The sequence below is a fragment of the Bubalus kerabau genome, chromosome 11 (genome assembly GCF_029407905.1).
Source record: "Bubalus kerabau isolate K-KA32 ecotype Philippines breed swamp buffalo chromosome 11, PCC_UOA_SB_1v2, whole genome shotgun sequence".
Classification (NCBI taxonomy): domain Eukaryota; kingdom Metazoa; phylum Chordata; class Mammalia; order Artiodactyla; family Bovidae; genus Bubalus; species Bubalus kerabau.
This window is the reverse complement of record NC_073634.1, coordinates 15,098,906-15,118,853: the sequence shown is the minus strand read 5'-3', so window position 1 is coordinate 15,118,853 and position 19,948 is coordinate 15,098,906. Positions and strand designations below refer to the sequence as shown.

Below are 19,948 nucleotides of genomic sequence, written 5' to 3'. Positions count from 1 at the left end.
AACAACACTATAATGTGGTTCCCGAACAGAGAGGGGGAGCTGGGACAGAGGGCAGTGATCAGCTGTGAGAGACAAAGAGGACTTGGACCTGTGGCTGAGTCAGAGCAGAGTAAGGGAAACAAATGTGGGATCCCATACAGGCAGCACATAAGAGGGGCTTAAGCCTCTGCCTGTAATCAACACAAGCCAAGAGCCCCCAAGGACCCAACTTACTTCAGCAGTTCCCACCACTCAGGTAAGGCTCCCAGTGTGGAAAAAATGGGAAACACACAGTTAAAGGGAAAGAGCTGGCCCAGGCCAGGTCCTCAGGACTTCTGTTCCAGGAATTTGGAATCAGACCCCACCCCCATAGAATGTTGATGCCCACTGAGCAGAGGGCAAGTCCCATTTCACACCCGGAACAGACCCTGGCTCCTCCCTCTGGAGCCCCACTCTCTACCAAGCTGATGCTATCAGCACAACCTGAGGAAAGCTATCACTGTGACTTGTTTCCCATCAAATGCAGCTCTCACACCAAAGGCACAGGGCACGCATCGGGTTGCTGCCACATAGAACACCCCTTCAAGATCACAACAGGTAACTGTTTCACCTAAACTCATAGAAACAGATAAGTTAAGCAAAATGTAATGGCAGAAGAACCATTATCAATTGAAAGAACAAGAAAACACACCTGAAAAAATAATAAAACATAAATAAATAATTCATCTGATAAAGAATTCAAACCACTGGTTATAAAAAATGTTAATTGAATTAGGGGAAAGACTATATCTACACAGTGATAATTTTAATGAAAAAACTAGAAACTATTTAAAAAGGCCCAATAATAAATGAGGAATTCAATAGTTGAAATTAAAAACACACTAGGAAAAATGAATAGCAAACTAATTGATACAGAGGAACATGTAAGTGATCTGGTAAAATAAAGGAAATCGCCCAATCTCAACAGTTAAAAAAAAAAGAGCAAATTGTAAAAATTCAAAACAGTCTGAGAGTTCTCTGGTATATACTACTAAAGAAAAATCAACAAAACCACAAGGGAAGATACAAAGGGAAGAAAAAATGAACAGAGAAGAACTAGGAGAACAATCAGAAAACAAGCGACAAAATGGCAGTAACTATATACCTATCAATAATTGCTTTAAATATCAGTGGACAAATGCTCCAATCAAAAGATATAGGGTGACAGATTAAATGAAAAGAGAAGACCCTTCTACATGCTGCTTAAGAGATTCACTTCAAAGTAAAATACACATATAGGAAGAATGTGAGGAAATGAAAATGGTATTTCATGCAAAGAGAAACAATAAGAAACCCAAGGTAACAATACTTGCTTCAGATGAAATAGACTTTAAAACAAAGGCTATAACAAAACACCAAGAAGGGTATTATTCCATGATAAGGGGATCGATACAAGACAAGGATATTATATGCATTAATATGCACAACCCAAGGGTACCTAAATATTTACAGACACGAAGGGAGAAATTGACAATAATACCATAACAAAAGAGGACTTCACATCTCACTTGGGCTTCCCTTGTGGCTCAGTGGCAAAGAATCTGCCTGCAAATGCAGGAGACATGAGTTTGATCCCTGGGTCTGGAAGATCCTCTGGAGAAGGAAATGGCAACCCACGCTAGTATTCTTGCCTGGAAATCTCACGGACAGAGGAGCCTGGCAGACTATAGCCCATAGGGCTGCAACAACAACACCTCACTTACATCAGTGAACACACCATCTAGACAGAAAATTTATCATGTAACAGTGGTCTTAACTAACACACTTGAACAGTTAAAGGCTATTGACAGGACATTTCATCCAAAAGTACCTGAATACACATTCCTTTCAAGTACAGACGAAACATTCCCCAGGTCAGATCACATGCTAGGCCACAAAATAAGTCTGAACAAATTTAAGGAGATAGATATTATATCAAGCATCTTCCATCATTACAACTGTATAAAGTTAGAAATCAATTACAGGAAGAAAAATGGGAAAAGCACAAATGTGAAGACAACTACATCCTACTAAAAAACCAACTAATTGAATAGGAAATCAAAGAGGAAATCAGAAAACCAGTTGTGATAAAGGAAAATGGAAACACAAAACTCCAAAAATCTATGGCATTTAGAAGGCAGTACTTAAGAGGGAAGTGTACAGCAGGGCAGGCCTTTCTCAAGAAATAAGTAAAACCTCGGATAAAGTACCTAACCCACCACTGTTTTAAAAATTAGAAAAAGATGAACAAAGTCAAGTCATCAGAAGGAAGGAAATAATAAAGATTAGAGAGAAAATGAATAAAACAGAGATAAACAAACAATAGGGAATCAATAAACAAGAGGGAAAGAGGGAGGGGCAAGACAGGAGAAAGGGATTAAGAGACACAAACTACTGTGTATCAAACAGATAAGCAACAAGGATATACCATATAGCACATGGAATTATAGCCATTATCTTAGAGTATAATCTGTAAAAACACTGAAACACTATCCTGTAAACTTGAAACCAATATAATGTAACTTTTCTTCTGGGTGTGCTGTGAGAAATGTGGGATCTTTAGTTCCTCAGTGAGGGATCAAACTCGTGCCCCCTGTATTGGGAGCAAGGAATCTTAATCTCTGGACCACCAAGGAAGTTCCTACTATAATACTGCAAATAAATTATACTTCAATTTTTAAAAGACTGTGATACATATGCTTAAGCGAATAGAGAAAAGATAAACAATTTAGAAAAATCTTGGAGAATTTTACCAGAGAATTTGAGGATATTAAAAAAAATTAAATCAATATTATAGAATGAAAAGATACATATCGGAAATTCTAACTCCTAATTTTCTATTTTTCTTCCACCAAGGCATCCATCATGTGTTGTACTAATTACCTTGAAGTTAGTAGGGATATATAAGCAGACAAAATATTAGGAATCATTTCCAGAATAAACAAAATGCAAATGTCAATGAAAAAAAGAGGTCTTAGAATAAGATGGAAGAAGTCTGTAAATATTGTTAAGGGATAATTATAATGTGAGATTTTATACCCATTGCTTCCTGGCTAGTTACAGCAGAAACAAACATCTTTCACCAACCTAGATTTTAAGAAATCTTTTTTCTATATGACGGAGAAAATAAAAGCAATTGTCACTTACAGGAAGGTGTGTGAATACAGCAAAGGTGCTACGTAGAAAGGCAATGAGGTCCACTAGATAATCACTAGCTTTGCTGCCCAAATCTCCTGTCATCCAGTCATAGTCAGCCAGCTGTAGAAACTGGTCAATCTTCTGGTTTAAGTTGGTATAAATCTCTTCTTCAGCTGCATGTCTGGCATCCTATGAAATATGAAATTTTAATAATCATTCAGAATTGCATTACAAACAAACCAGAAATTTCTGCTTGGAAACATCTCAAACTAAGTAACATAATTGAGAATATCAAGTAATATTACAGTCTCCATTAATTTTTCTTTTTTCCAAAAGCTCAGTAGAATCTTTTCTATTTTATGTCTGCACAACAAGCTATTATTTAGATTTACCAAATAAGAAACTGCCTTCACTGCTCTCAGCTATCTGCATCCTTTTTTCTTTCTTATCCATCAAACTATACTCAACTATCTATCATAAAAACTATCAAAACCATACTCATTCTCAGGATCCTGTTCTCTTCTCTTCTGGGATTCCAAGAACCTCCCTCCTGACAATACCAACCTCTCTTAAAATTGCTAGTCTCTTCACTTTCCTTATTGTAGGTTTCCTGAAGTTCCAAATTTAATGCTCTTTGTTTCCACTAGTTACTATCCCACCTTTCTGGATTCTTTATAATGAAGTTTCTTCAAAAATGGGCACACATTTACAAAAATTAAGAATTTCAGGACTAATTAACAATAGTCCTGAAAAGTACTTAAACAATAACAAAAAATGTTCCTAAATCAAGTAAGTTTGAGAAACTCTATTTTAAAGAGTTGTGATGTACAGTGGCATATAAAAAGTGCTAAGAAGTGTCATGGGACTAAGGCTCCAAGAAAAACATGTTTAGGACAAAGCAGTCTAAACTGAAATGCTAACAATCCATCAACATGGATTGGTCCAGGGTAATTTGCCAGGCTACCATATCTAATATTCATTTTTCAGGCTGATCTTACTTGACCATCCTCTGTTAAACATTCTCTGCTATAACCCTGTTCCTTTTTGGCTTTCAGGACATAGTTTTTCTTTTACTTTTCTGGCCTCTAATCCTCTCACTTTTGCTGAGTGATTTCATCACCTCCTATGCCTTTCATTCACTATCTCTGTCCAAACCCATTCTTGTTCAAGACACATATAACTGATTGTTTCCTGCATTATGGTTAACAGAAACTTTAAATATTATTCCAAGTTCAGGACTAGAATAATTATAATCCGACTGCAAAGAGATCCAACCAGTCCATCTTAAAGGAGATCAGTTCTGAGTGTTCATTGGTAGGACTGATGTTGAAGCTGAAACTCCAGTACTTTGGCCACATGATGCGAAGAGCTGACTCATTGGAAAAGACCCTGATGCTGAGAAAGATAGAGGGCAGGAGGAGAAGGGGACGACAGAGGATGAGATGGTTGGATGGTATCACCGACTCGATGGACATGGGTTTGGGTGACTCCGGGAGTTGGTGATGGACAAGGAGGCCTGGCGTGCTGCGGTTCATGGGGGTCGCAAAGAATCGGACACGACTGAGTGACTGAACTGAACCACTCTTCATCTGTTCATTTCAGTTCAAGGCAGAGATCTAAGCAACATATTAGATTCCATTGATTCCTCCATAGTCAGTCACTATGTCCTATAAATTCTAACCTACAAATTTTATGCTAACTCATAACCTCTTCTCCATTTTCACCTTTTTAATACCTGCATAATTTTGCAAGGTATTTACATACTCTAATATAGGCACTGACTATGTTTACTTATATGAACAGTTTCAAAAACATTTCTCTGATTACTTGCTTATTGACTTGCTTGTATGATAATCTAATGTTATCCTTGAATTCCCATTTTACTAAATTTTCTTTTAATAAGCATTATTTTCTAGAAAATCTGGCTTGAAGAAAACTTGAGCAGAAAGCACAGAGCATTCGCAGATGCTGCATCCCTGTCTCCCTCCTACTGTTTCCCCAATTAAAAAACCCGTGAGTGAGTGCGGAACATTTGTTACGACAGATGAACCAATAACGATATTTTATTATTAAATAAAGTCTATAGTTTGCACCAGGTTTTACTATTCATGTTGTACAGTCCCATGGGTACTTACAAATGGGTAATGCCATGTATTCGCCATTACAGTCAGAATCATATGGAAGAGTTTTCTTGCCCTAAAAATCTACTCTGCTCTAACTATCCCTACCTTGCTTATCCCCCAAATCTTGGAAATAATTGATCATTTTACTTTTCTCCAAAATTTTAACTTTCTTGAGTGTCTTATACTGAGAATCATGCATGTAGCTTTTCAAATTGCCTTAATTCACTTAGCAATGTGCAGTTAATTTTCCTCCAGGTCTTCTGTGGCTTGATAGTTCACTCCTTTTCATCACTGAATAATATTCCATTGTCAGGATGCATCACAGTTTGTCTACTCATTCATCTACTGAAGGACATCTTGGTAGTCTTAAAATGCAGGCAATTATTAGCAATGCTGCTGTGGCCATTCATGTGTAAGTTTTTGTGTGGATTAAGACTTCAATTCACCCCTTACCAAGGAACATGATTGATCAATTGCATAGGAAGACTATTTCTGTTTAGCCTTGTAAGAAACTGACAAACTGCCTTCCAAATAACATTACCATTTTGCATTACCAGAGGATGAGATGGTTGGATGGCATCACCAACTCAATGGACATGAGTCTGAGCAAGCTCTGGGAGTTGGTGATGGACAGGGAAGCCTGGCGTGCTGTAGTCCATGGGGTTGCAAAGAGTCGGACACGGCTGAGCAACTGAACTGAACTTTGCATTACCACCAACAATGAATGAGAAAGTTGCTATTGCTCTAGCAATTGTTGTTACTATTTTGAGTTTTAGTCATTTTAAGAACTATACAATGGTATCTAACTGTTGTTTTAATTTATAATACCCTTTCCATGCTTTGGTGTGATATCTGTTCAGATCTTTTGCCCATTTTTAGAGTGAACCCATATTAAACCCAGTTTTAAATTTTGTTATTGTTGAGTTTTACCAGTTTTTTTTATATTTTAGATATAAGTCCTTTATTAGATAAGCCTTTTACAAATATTTTATGATTGTCTTTTCATTTTCTTAATAGTATCTTTTCTACAGCAGAAGTTTTTCATTTTAATGAAGTCCAACTTAGTATTCTCTTTGATGGATCATGTTTTGGTTGTTGCACCTTAAAAGTTTCAGTGGAGAATGAAAAGTTGGCTTAAAGCTCAACATTCAGAAAACTAAGATCATGGCATCTGGTCCCATCACTTCATGGCAAATAGATGGGGAAACAGTGGAAACAGTTTCAGACTTTATTTTTTTGGGGCTCCAAAATCACTGCAGATGGTGATTGCAGCCATGAAATTAAAAGACAATTACTCCTTGGAAGGAAAGTTATGACCAACCTAGATAGCATATTCAAAAGCAGAGACATCACTTTGTCAACAAAGGTCCGTCTAGTCAAGGCTATGGTTTTTCCAGTGGTCATGTATGGATGTGAGAGTTGGACTGTGAAGAAAGCTGAGTGCCGAAGAATTGATGCTTTTGAACTATTGTGTTGGAGAAGACTCTTGAGAGTCCCTTGGACTGCAAGGAGATCTAACCAGTCCATCCTAAAGGAGATCAGTCCTGGGTGTTCACTGGAAGGACTGATGCTGAAGCTGAAACTCCAATACTTTGGCCACTTCATGCAAAGAGGTGACTCATTGGAAAAGACCCTGATGCTGGGAGGGATTGGGGGCAGGAGGAGAAGGGGACAACAGAGGATGAGATGGCTGGATGGCATCACCAACTCACCGATGGACGTGAGTCTGAGTGAACTCCGGAGTTGGTGATGGACAGGGAGGCCTCGTGTCCTGCGATTCATGGGGTCACAGAGTCGGACACGACTGAGCGACTGAACTGAACTGAACCTTAAAAGTTTCATAGTCAAGGTCAGCAACATTTCCCTTTATATTATCTTCTAGGAGTTGTATTGTGTTGTGTTTTACCTGTAAGTCTGTGATCCCTTTTGTGTTAATCTTTAAGTCAATTAACTCAAATTTCTTGAGTTTAATTCAAACTGAAATTTTTTTTTCAAGAGAAAGGTGATATATATGTATACTTAGAGCTGATTCACATTGCTGTACAGCAGAAAACAACACATTTTATAAAGAAATCATCCTGCAATTAAATTTTTTAAAAATTTCAGGAGAAAAATCCTTAAAAATTTAACTCAATTTTGAAGTGTAACATCTGTGTTTAGATTTCTTTCTTTTTCTTTTGCATGTGGATGACAAGTTGTTTCAAAACCATTTATCGAAAAGCTTTTCATTTTTCCATTAAACTGAGTTTATTCCATGTCAACAATCAATTGATTATATATATGTGCGAGTCTATTTCTGGGCTACCTATTCTGTTCCCTTGACTGAATTATTTGTTTATTTTATACCATTATCACATTGTCTTGTCACTGTAGCTTTAGAGTAAATCTTGAAGTCAAGGAGTGTCAGTTCTCGAACACTGTTCTTCTCTGTCAATACTGTGTTGGCTGTACCAGGTGTTTTGCATTTCCATATAAAATTCAGATACAATTTGCCAATATCCACAAAATTATATTTGCTGGAATTTTGACTGGGACTGAATCTTTAGATTAAGTTGAAAGCAACTGATATATTCATAAAATACTAAATCTACTTATCCATGAAAATTTATAAATCAAATATCTCCATTTATTTAGATCTTACTTTTTTGACTACTTTGTATCAGAGTTTTAAAGATTTCCTCACATAGATACTGTTTCTTTTGTTAGATTTATGCATATTTTTATCCTACTTCAATGCTAATCTAAATAGTATTGCATTTTCAATTACAAATGCGTTATTCATTACTGATACAAAGATCAAATGACTTTTGTATATCACTTTTATAATCTGAACCTTTTATTACTTCCAGTAGTCTTTTTGTTATTGTTAACCCTTTTATAGTTTCTACGTTGTCAATCATGTCATTTGTAACTGAGATCAGCTTTATTTCTATCTTCCCAATCTTTAAGGGGCTTCCCTGGTGGCTCAGTAGTAAACAACCTGCCTGCCAGTGCAAGAGACGCAGGTTTGATCCCTGGTTTGGGAAGATCCCCTGAGGAGGAAATGGCAACCCATTCCAGTATTCTTGCCTGGGAAATCCATAGACAGAGGAGCCTGGTGGGTGACAGTCCATGGGGTCGCAGAGTTGGACAGACTCAGTGACTAAACAGCAACATCCCAATTTGTAAATCTTTGATATCAAGGTCTACTGAGCATTGAAGAAGAGTGTCATGAAAGAACAACCCTGCCTTTTTTCCCATGATTTTAACAGGAAAGTTTCTAGCTTCTCATCAGCAGGTATGAAGTTATTTATAGGACTCATGCAGATGTACTCTGTCAAGTTGAGGAAATTTTCCCCTGCCCCTATTAAAGTTAGCTGAGATGTTTTATCATGAATAGCTGTTAGATTCTGTCAGCACATTTTCTACATTTATTGATATGATTCTATTAATCTAATTGTTCTTTTGTATGCAGCCCATTGATGTGACGAATACATTACTTGATTTCTGATGCTGAATAAGCCTTGAAGAACTAGAATAAATCCCACTTGGCTGTCATGTATAATTCTGATACATTATTGGACTCAATTTAATAATATTTTGTTGAGGATTTTACATCAATGTTCATGAGAACTACTGTTCTGTAGTTTTCCTCTCATACAATGTCTGGTTGGTATTAGGATAATACTGAACTCATACAATGAGTTAGGGCTCCCCAGGTGCCTCAGTGGGAAAGAATCCACCTGCCAATGCAGGAGCTGCAGGAGATGTGGGTCTGATCCCTGGGTCGGAAAGATCTCCTGGAGAAGGAAACAGCAACCTACTCCAGTATTCCTACCAGAATAATCCCATGGACAGAGGAGCTTGGCAGGCTACAGTCATAAAAAGTGGGACATGACTGAGCAACTGAGCACACATGCATGCCTACAAAGAGTTAGGTAGTATTTCCTCTGCTTATGCTTCCTAGAAAATATTATAGAGAAGGGGTGAAATTTTACCCTTAAATATTAGATAGAATTTTTTTGGCTTAATTAGGATATAATTGAGAGGCTACAAGATATTTAAAATGCACTACATAATGATTAAATATACGGACACACTGCAAAAAGATTCCCCACATCAAGTTAATTAACACATCCATCACCTCACATATTTACTTTTTTTGTGTAAGAACATTTTAGTTCTACTCTCATAGCATGTGTGCACGCTAAGTCACTTCAGTCATGTCTGACTCTTTGTGACCCTATGGACCATAGCCCGCCAGGCTCCTCTGTCCATGGGATTCTCCAGGCAAAGAATACTGGGGTGGGTTGCCATGCCCTCCTCTAGGGGATATTCCCCACCCAAGGATCTAACTCTTGACTCATGACTCTTGCATTGGCAGGCGAGTTCTTTACCACTAGCACCATCTGGCGGAGAAGGCAATGGCACCCCACTCCAGTACTCTTGCCTGGAAAATCCCATGGATGGAGGAGCCTGGTAGGCTGCAGTCCATGAGGTCGCGAAGAGTGGGACATGACTGAGCGACTTCACTTTCACTTTTCACTTTCACTTTTCACTTTCACGCATTGGAGAAGGAAATGGCAACCCACTCCAGTGTTCTTGCCTGGAGAATCCCAGGGACAGGGGAATCTGGTGGGCTTCTGTCTATGGGGTCGCACAGAGTCGGGCAAGACTGAAGCGACTTAGCAGCAGCAGCAGCAGCAGCAGTACCATCTGGGAAGCCCCTATTCTCTTAGTAATTACCATTAGTACAATACAGTGCAATCAACTACAGTCACATTGTTATACACTAGGTGCTCAAACTAGCCATCTTACAATTGAAAGTTTACATTCTTTTATCAATCTCTACTTCTGTCACCCAACAGTCCTGGCAATAATTTTTCTATTCTCTATTTCTATGAGTTCAACTTATTTTCAGATTCTACATATAAATGACACCATGAAGTTTTTGTCCCTCCTTATCTGATTTATTTCACTTAGCATAATACCTTCCAGGTTCATCCATGTTTTTGCAGTACTTCCTTCTATTTTATAGCTGAATAATATTCCATTGTGTGTATGGTGTGTGCGCGTGTGTGTGTGTGTAATTTAGCCATTCATCCATTAGACACTTAGGTTGTTTCCAATCTTGACTATTTTAATTAATGTAATAATGAACTTGAGAGTATACATAACTCTTCAAGATAATGATTTTGATTCCTTTGAAAAGATACCAAGAAGTAGACTTGCTGGATCATACAGTAGCTCTGTTTTTAATTTTTTGAGAAACTTCCATATTGTTTTCCACAGTGGCTGTATCAGCTTACATTCCTACCAACAGTATACAAGGGTTCCCTCTTCTCCAAATCCTTGGCAGCATTTGTCATCTATGCTCTTTTCTTTAATAAAAAGAAAGTTGATTTACAGTGTTATATTAGTTTCTTATGTAAAGTGATTCAGCCAAGTATGTGTGTGTGTGTTTACACAAACTCACACATATATATATTCCTTTTCACATGTTTTATTACAAGATACTGAATACAGTTTCCTGTGCTATGCAGTAAGACCTTGTTATTTATTTATTTTATATATTGCAGTTTGTATCTACTAGTCCCAGATTCCTAATTTATAGCTCCCCCATCCCCTTTCCCTTTTGGTATCATAAGTTTGTTTTCAATGTTTGTGGCTCTGGTTCCTGTTTTGTAAATTCATACAGAAAGCTTTTAGTTTGATGAAGTCCCACTTGTTTATTTTTTATTTTATTGCCTTTCCTTTTGTTGTAAATTCCAAAAAAACACTTCCTAGATCAATGTCAAAGAAGTTACACATTAAGTTTTCTTCTAGGAGTGTTATGGATTCAGTCTTACATTCAAGTTTATAATCCATTTTGAGTCAATCTGTGCCTATGATATAAGATAGAGATCCAGTTTCATTCTTTCTGCATATGGCTATCCAGTTTTACCAAAACCACTTATTGAAGACACTATCCTTTCCTCATTGTATATTCTTGGCCCTTTTGTCATAAATCACTTGACCATATATGTATGGGAGATCCCATATATGTATTGGAGATATATACAAGTGATATATGTATTGGAGATCCCATCTGCTTCATTGATAAATATGTTTGCTTTTATACCAATACCATATTGTTTAGATTACAATAGCTTTATAATATAATTTGAAATCATGAAGTGTGATTCTTCCAGCTTTGTTCTTCCTCATGATTGTTTTGAATTTCCAGAGTTTGTTGAACCTTCATACAGATTTTAATATTGATTTTTAAGTTTCTATAAAAATATCATACTATTAAAAATAATCATTTTGATAGGATTGCATTGAATCTGCAGATCACTTTGGATAGTCTGGATATTGGTAACATATTAATTCTATTTTGAAAAGCTATTAATTATTGATTCAATTTCTTCAATAGATATAAGGGTACTTAGAGTATCATTTTTTGAGTTTTGGTAAATTGTGTCTTTAAAATAATTTGTTTAATTTATGTAGACTGTCAATTTGTGGGTACAGAGTTGTTCATAATATGCCCTTGTTAATCTTTTAATCCACTGAATCACTAGTGATGGCCCCTTTTTTATTTATGATATTAATAACTTCTGTTTTCTCTCTTTTATTATTAGTCAGTCTAACTCAAAGTTTATCAATTTTATTGATGTTTCTAAAAATCTGTATTTGATGTCTTTGATTTTCTCCTTTGCCTTTCTGTTTTCTTTTTTTTATTTATTTATTTTATTATTTAACTTTACAATATTGTATTGGTTTTGCCATACATTAAAATGAATCCGCCACAGGCACACACGCGTTCCCCATCCCGAACCCTCCTCCCCCCTGCCTTTCTGTTTTCAATGATTTCTATTCTAACTTTCTTTTCTTCTGGCTATTTCAGATTTAATTAGTTCTTCCTTCCCTAGTTTCCTAAAGCAGAATCTTAGATTATTGACTTTGAAATTTCTTATTTTCTGATTTATGTGATTAATGCTGTAAATTTCTCTATCAGCAGTGCTTTCTCTGATGCCACAAATTTTAATAAGTTACACTTTATTTTGGGCTTCCTTGCTGGCTCAGATGGTAAAGAGTCCGCCTGCAATGTAGGAGACCTGGGTTTCGATTGCTGGGTTGGGAAGATCCCCTGGAGAAGGGAATGGCTACCCACTCCAGTTTACCTGCCTGGAGAATTGCTTGGACAGAGGAACCTGATGGGCTACAGTTCATGGGGGTCATACAATATAATTTGAAGTCTTTCTTAATCTCTCTTGAAAAAAAATTTTTTGGACTCGTGTTTTTCTGAAGTGTGTAGGTTCATCTCCAAATATTTGAGGATTTTCTATCTATCTTTCTACTATTTATTTCTAAAGTTTAATACCATTTGGCCTGAGAGCAAGTTTCATATGATTTTTATTCTTTAAAATTTTTAAGATGTGTTTTAATACCCAGAACATAATCTGTGTTGGTGAATGTTCTTATGACTTTTGAGAAGAATATGTATTATGTTGTTACTAGATGAAATATTCTATAAATGTCAATTTGATCCAGCTGATCGATAACACCATTCAGTTAAACTCCAGCCTTACTAATTTTCTGCTAATAATCTTTCAATTGCTGATAGAGGGGTTTACTAAGAGACTTTACCAGGAAGAGATGTAGTCTTACATATGCTGGTGTTATTGTTCAGTTGCTAAGTCGTGTCTGATTCCTGGCAGCCGCATGGACTGCAGTATGCCAGGTTCCTCTGTCCTCCACTATGTTTCAGTGTTTGGTCAAATTCAAGTCCATTGAGTCGGTCATTGCAATCTAACCATCTCATCCTCTGTCACCCCTTCTCCTTTACCCTTCATTCTTTCTTAGCATCAGAGTCTTTTCCAATGAGTTGGCTTTTCACATCAGGCAGCCAAAGTTCTGGAGCTTCAGCTTCAGCATCAGTCCATCCAACAAATATTCAGAGTTAATTTCTTTTAGGATTGACAGGTTTGACCTCCTTGAATCCAAGGGACTCTCAAAAGTCTTCTTCGGCACCATAATTTGAAAGGATCAATTCTTTGGCACTAAGCCTTCTTTATGATCCAACTCTCACATCTGTACTTGACTGCTGGAAAAACCATAGCTTTGACTGTATGGATCTTTGTTGGCAAAGTGATGTCTCTGCTTTTTAATATGCTAGCTAGATTTGTATTAACTTTCCTTCTAAGGAGCAAGGGTCTTTTAATTTCATGGCTGCAGTCACCATCTGCAGTGATTCTGGAGCCCAAGAGAATAAAATCTGTCTTATATATTAATAAATACCTTTTTAAATACCTATGCCTTTTTTCTCAGTTGATCTATTACAGTAGTGAAAAATTTTATATAATTTTCTAGTACTAATCATCATTGCATTCATAATCTTAGTTTATCCTTATTTTCTATGCACTTCCAGATCTTGTTTGATATTTTATTATTTGTGATTTTCATATAATACTTGTCTTTAATTGTTCAGGGCTTTTTGTGGTTCCTCTAGTTTTTGAATCATTGCTAAGTTGACTTCACAAAAATTAACTGAGGTATTTTTCTTTTTTCTCTATAGTCTATAGTATTTTAAATTATACAGAAGTTATCTGTTTCATGAAAGCATAAATGAATTCCCTTATAAAATCATGTGACTCCTTCCTCTTTTCAAGAAATACTTAACAATATTTTCTTTTCTTTCATAGTTATGCCAATCTTCTGTATTTTCTTGTATCATTTATTAATCACATATTTTCTAACAGATCTTCAAATTTATTAGCATAGAGTTATAAAACATATTCTGGAGATATATTTCATTTCTTCTGATTATGAATTTCAAGTAATTGTGATTTATTTATTCCTTCCTTTTTCCTTTTTTTCTCCTTTCCTTTCTGCTCTTTATCCTTTTTTCAATACTTCTTTCCTGTCTCCTTCTTTCCTTCCTTCCTTTTTTTTTTTTTTTAACATTTATTTGTTTATTTGGCTGACTCAGGTCTTAGTTGTGGTGCATGGAGTTAGCTTAGTTGCTCCGAGGCATAGGGACCCTAGTTCCCCAACCAGGGATTGAATTCGCATTCCCTGCACTGCAAGGAGGACTCCTAACAATTGGACCACCAGGGAAGTGTCCTTTTCCTTCCTTCTAATTAAGCAAAATAAACAATTATTTTTTAAATTGTGACATACCCTTGCTTAAAGTCTCTCAAAGATTTTATTAGGATGAAATCCAAATTATCTATCATTATAAAGCACAGTGCTTCACAAATTGACATTTACCTACTTCTATAAGTCACTGCTATCCTTATTTGACACGGAACATGTACAATTTTATTTCATTATTTCATTTTTGTACATGAAGTTGCCTCACCTAAAAATGTCCCTTATCCTTTCCTCATCCTTTCTCTGGATACATTCTGCAGGTCCAAAGATACTCCTGTTGGACACCTCCTACTGAGCCTTTTCTGGTAAGTCCTCCTTGAAGGTTTCATAGCTGGGATAAGTACCATTCACCTCTTATAGACCTGTTAAAGTTGATTTTACTTAGAGCTCAAACCTCATACCTTTTCTTTGGTTGTTGCTATTCAGTTGCTAAGTCTGACTTAGCAAGAGTCTGACTCTTTGCAACCCTGTGGACTACAGGCTTCCCTGTTCTTCAGCTTTTCTCTATCTATATTCAATTCCCAGCCGAAAGCCAGCTCCATGATAATAAATACCATCTTTATATATATATATATATAAGTTTTAAAGTTTTATGTACAACTATGAAGGAAATGGCAACCCACTCCAGTACTCTTGCCTGGAAAATCCCATGGACGGAGGAGCCTGGTAGGCTGCAATCCATGGGGTTGCGAAGAGTCGGACATGACTGAGCGACTTCACTTTCACTTTCCACTTTCATGCATTGGAGAAGGAAATGGCAACCCACTCCAGTGTTCCTGCCTGGAGAATCCCAAGGACTGGGGAGCCTGGTGGGCTGCCGTCTACGGGGTCGCACAGAGTCGGACACGACTGAAGTGACTTAGCAGCATGACTTTATCCTGTCAATTTAATATCTCTATGATAAATGACTACTAAATACTTGAAAAATAATATATTAAAAATGCAAATCTTGATTCTACTGCCACTCCCCAAACCTGTTATTTTCTCACTGTTCCCTATCTTAGGTAAAAGCATCACTACTCATCTAGTTTGCTTAGCTTAAATATCTTAGAATAATTTTTGACTCCATGCTTTCTCTTATAACCTCATACCCAATCTAGCAGTAAAACTTGCCATCTCTACCTTCAAAAATATTTCTTTACACTTCTGTCCCTGCCACTATAGTCCAGATGATCAGTCTCTCTTACCTAGACTATTGTAATGACCTTCAGATTGGGCGCCTTCTTCCACTCTTATTGACCTATCATATATTTTCCACATCGCAACCAGTGTTACCCATTATAAAATCAGGTTATTACCACCATTTCCAGTCTTCTTATGGCCTCACATTTCATTTCAAATAAAATAAAAAATACTTGCTGCTGCTGCTAAGTCACCTCAATCGTGTCCGACTCTGTGTGACCCCATAGATGGCAGCCCACCAGCTCCCCCGTTCCTGGGATTCTCCAGGCAAGAACACTGGAGTGGGTTGCCATTTCCTCCTCCAATGCATGAAAGTGAAAAGTGAAAGGGAAGTCGCTCAGTCGTGTCCGACTCTTAGCGACCCCATGGACTGCAGCCCACCAGGCTCCTTCGTCCATGGGATTTTCCAGGCAAGAGTACTGGAGTGGGGTGCCATCGCCTTGTCCTTACTGTGGCCTAAAATCCAGAAATCATACGATTCAAAATCTTGTCTCTTACCATTCCTACCACAAATGATACATACAGCATTGCCAGACTGACCCCTCTGCATACTGATCACCTTGACTACGTAATACCTTCTACTATGGGCAACCCAAGACAGGCAGGTCATGGTGGAGAGATCTAACAGAATGTGGTCCACTGGAGAAGGGAATGGCAAATCACTTCAGTATTCTTGCCTTGAGAACCCCATGAACAGTATGAAAAGGCAAAATGATAGGATACTGAAAAAGGAACTCCCCAGGTTAATAGGGGCCCAATATGCTACTGGAGATGGGTGGAGAAATAACTCTAGAAAGAATGAAGGGATGGAGCCAAAGCAAAAACAATACCCAGCTGTGGATATGACTGGTGATAGAAGCAAGGTCCAATGCTGTAAAGAGCAATATTGCATAGGAACCTGGAATGTCAGGTCCATGAATCAAGGCAAATTGGAAGTGGTCACACAAGAGATGGCAAGAGTGAATGTAGATATTCTAGGAATCAGTGAACTAAAATGGACTGGAATGGGTGAATTTAACTCAGATGACCATTATATCTACTACTGCGGGCAGGAATCCCTCAGAAGAAATGGAGTAGCCATCATGGTCAAAAAGAGTCCGAAATGCAGTACTTGGATGCAATCCCCAAAATGACAGAATGATCTCTGTTCATTTCCAAGGCAAACCATTCAATATCACAGAAATCCAAGTCTATGCCCCAAACAGTAATGCTGAAGAAGCTGAAGTTGAACGGTTCTATGAAGACCTACAAGACCTTTTAGAACTAACACCCAAAAAAGATGTCCTTTTCATTATAGGGGACTGGAATGCAAAAGTAGGAAGTCAAGAAACACCTGGAGTAACAGGCAAATTTGGCCTTGGAATACGGAATGAAGCAGGGCAAAGACTAATAGAGTTTTGCCAAGAAAATGCACTGGTCATAGCAAACACCCTCTTCCAACAACACAAGAGAAGACTCTACACATGGACATTACCAAATGGTCAACACTGAAATCAGATTGATTATATTCTTTGCAGCCAAAGATGGAAAAGCTCTATACAGTCAGCAAAAACAAGACCAGGAGCTGACTGTGGCTCAGATCATGAACTCCTTATTGCCAAATTCAGACTTAAATTGAAGAGAGTAGGGAAAACCACTAGACCATTCAGGTATGACCTATATCAAATCCCTTTTGATTGATTATACAGTGGAAGTGAGAAATAGATTTAAGGGCCGAGATCTGATAGATAGAGTGCCTGATGAACTATGGAATGAGGTTCGTGACATTGTACAGGAGACAGGGATCAAGACCATCCCCATGGAAAAGAAATGCAAAAAGGCAAAATGGCTATCTGGGGAGGCCTTACAAATAGCTGTGAAAAGAAGAGAAGCGAAAAGCAAAGGAGAAAAGGAAAGATATAAGCATCTGAATGCAGAGTTCCAAAGAATAGCAAGAAGAGACAAGAAAGCCTTCTTCAGTGATCAATGCAAAGAAATAGAGGAAAACAACAGAATGGGAAAGACAAGATCTCTTCAAGAAAATTAGAGATATCAAGGGAACATTTCATGCAAAGATGGGCTCGATAAAGGACAGAAATGGTATGGACCTAACAGAAGCAGAAAATATTAAGAAGAGGTGGCAAGAATACACAGAAGAACTGTACAAAAAAGATCTTCACGACCCAGATAATCACGATGGTGTGATCACTGACCTAGAGCCAGACATCCTGGAATGTGAAGTCAAGTGGGCCTTAGAAAGCATCACTACGAACAAAGCTAGTACAGGTGATGGAATTCCAGTTGAGCTATTCCAAATGCTGAAAGATGATGCTGTGAAAGTGCTGCACTCAATATGCCAGCAAATGTGGAAAACTCAGCAGTGGCCACAGAACTGGAAAAGGTCAGTTTTCATTCCAATCCCAAAGAAAGGCAATGCCAAAGAATGCTCAAACTACCGCACAATTGCACTCATCTCACATGCTAGTAAAGTAATGCTCAAACTTCTCCAAGCCAGGCTTCAGCAATACATGAACCGTGAACTTCCTGATGTTCAAGCTGGTTTTAGCAAAGGCAGAGGAACCAGAGATCAAATTGCCAACATCCGTTGGATCAAGGAAAAAGCAAGAGAATTCCAGAAAAACATCTATTTCTGCTTTATTGACTATTCCAAAGCCTTTGACTGTGTGGATCACAATAAACTGTGGAAAATTCTGGAAGAGATGGGAATACCAGACCACCTGATCTGCCTCTTGAGAAATCTGTATGCAGGTCAGGAAGCAACAGTTAGAACTGGACATGGAACAACAGACTGGTTCCAAATAGGAAAAGGAATACGTCAGGGTTGTATATTGTCACCCTGCTTGTTTAACTTATATGCAGAGTACATCATGAGAAATGCTGGACTGGAAGAAACACAAGCTGGAATTAAGATTGCCAGGAGAAATATCAATAACCTCAGATATGCAGATGACACCACCCTTATGGCAGAAAGTGAAGAGGAACTCAAAAGCCTCTTGATGAAAGTGAAAGAGGAGAGTGAAAAAGTTGGCTTAAAGCTCAACATTCAGAAAACGAAGATCATGGCATCTGGTCTCATCACTTCATGGCAAATAGATGGGGAAACAGTGGAAACAGTGTCAGACTTTACTTTTTTGGGCTCCAAAATCACTGCAGATGGTGACTGTAGCCATGAAATTAAAAGATGCTTACTCCTTGGAAGGAAAGTTATGTCCAACCTAGATAGCATATTCAAAAGCAGAGACATTACTTTGCCAGCAAAGGTCCGTCCAGTCAAGGCTATGGTTTTTCCTGTGGTCATGTATGGATGTGAGAGTTGGACTATAAAGGAAGCTGAGCACTGAAGAATTGATGCTTTTGAACTGTGGTGTTGGAGAAAACTCTTGAGAGTCCCTTGGACTGCAAGGAGATCCAACCAGTCCATTCTGAAGGAGATCAGCCCTGGGATTTCTTTGGAGGGAATGATGCTGAAGCTGAAACTCCAGTACTTTGGCCACCTCATGCGAAGAGTTGACTCATTGGAAAAGACTCTGATGCTGGGAGGGATTGGGGGCAAGAGGAAAGGGGACGACAGAGGATGAGATGGCTGGATGGCATCACTGACTCGATGGACGTGAGTCTCAGTGAACTCCGATGGCATCACTGACTCGATGGACGTGAGTCTCAGTGAACTCCGGAGTTGGTGATGGACAGGGAGGCCTGGCGTGCTGTGATTCATGGGGTCGCAAAGAGTCGGATACGACTGAGTGACTGAACTGAACTGAACTATACTGTAACTTCTGACGTGCACGCATGAGTGCATGCTATGTCACTCCAGTCTTGTCTGGCTCTTTGAGACAGTATGGATTGCAGCCTGTCAGGATCCTCTGTCCATGGGATACTATTGAACAGAGTGGGTTGCCACGCTCTCCTCCGGGGGATCTTCCCAACCCACATCTCCTACATCTCCTGCATTATCAGGTTGGTTCTTTACCACTAGAGCCACCTAGCAAGCCCTAGCTCCGACTAGAATGCTTATCTATTAGAAATCCAAGTGATTCAATTTCTGATTTCATTCAGATCATTTCTTTGTCTTCCTAGTTCTTAACACTACCTGACATTATATTAAATTTTTTGTTTGTATGCCATCTATCATCACTAGAATATAAGCTATGTCAAGCCAGGACACTGGTTTATTGCCTGGTATGTAACAAATGCTTTATAAAAACTTTTAGAAAAGGGAGAAGTTTAATGTATTTATTGTATTATTATAGCATTTTTGGGGGGCACAGTTCTTTACAGAATTTACAGTGACTGTCTTCCCTATAGATTATAAACTCTAAATTAAAGGACTAAGTATTTTCTCTTCTTCTACCCAAAAATCTACCTTATTTAATAGTAGGTACACAGGCAAT

At 38.0% G+C, this 19,948-nt stretch overlaps 1 protein-coding gene across 5 annotated transcripts in view; it reads right to left on the bottom strand.

Moving 5' to 3' along the window:
- EXOC6B (exocyst complex component 6B) overlaps window positions 1–19,948 on the bottom strand; it is a 721,589-nt gene that overhangs the window by 253,024 nt on the left and 448,617 nt on the right. For all 5 annotated transcript variants that reach the window (XM_055539668.1, XM_055539673.1, XM_055539671.1 and 2 more), the window contains one exon: window positions 3,145–3,324. In XM_055539668.1, the coding sequence (XP_055395643.1) occupies window positions 3,145–3,324 (180 nt within the window). The remainder of the gene's footprint in view (window positions 1–3,144; window positions 3,325–19,948) is intronic.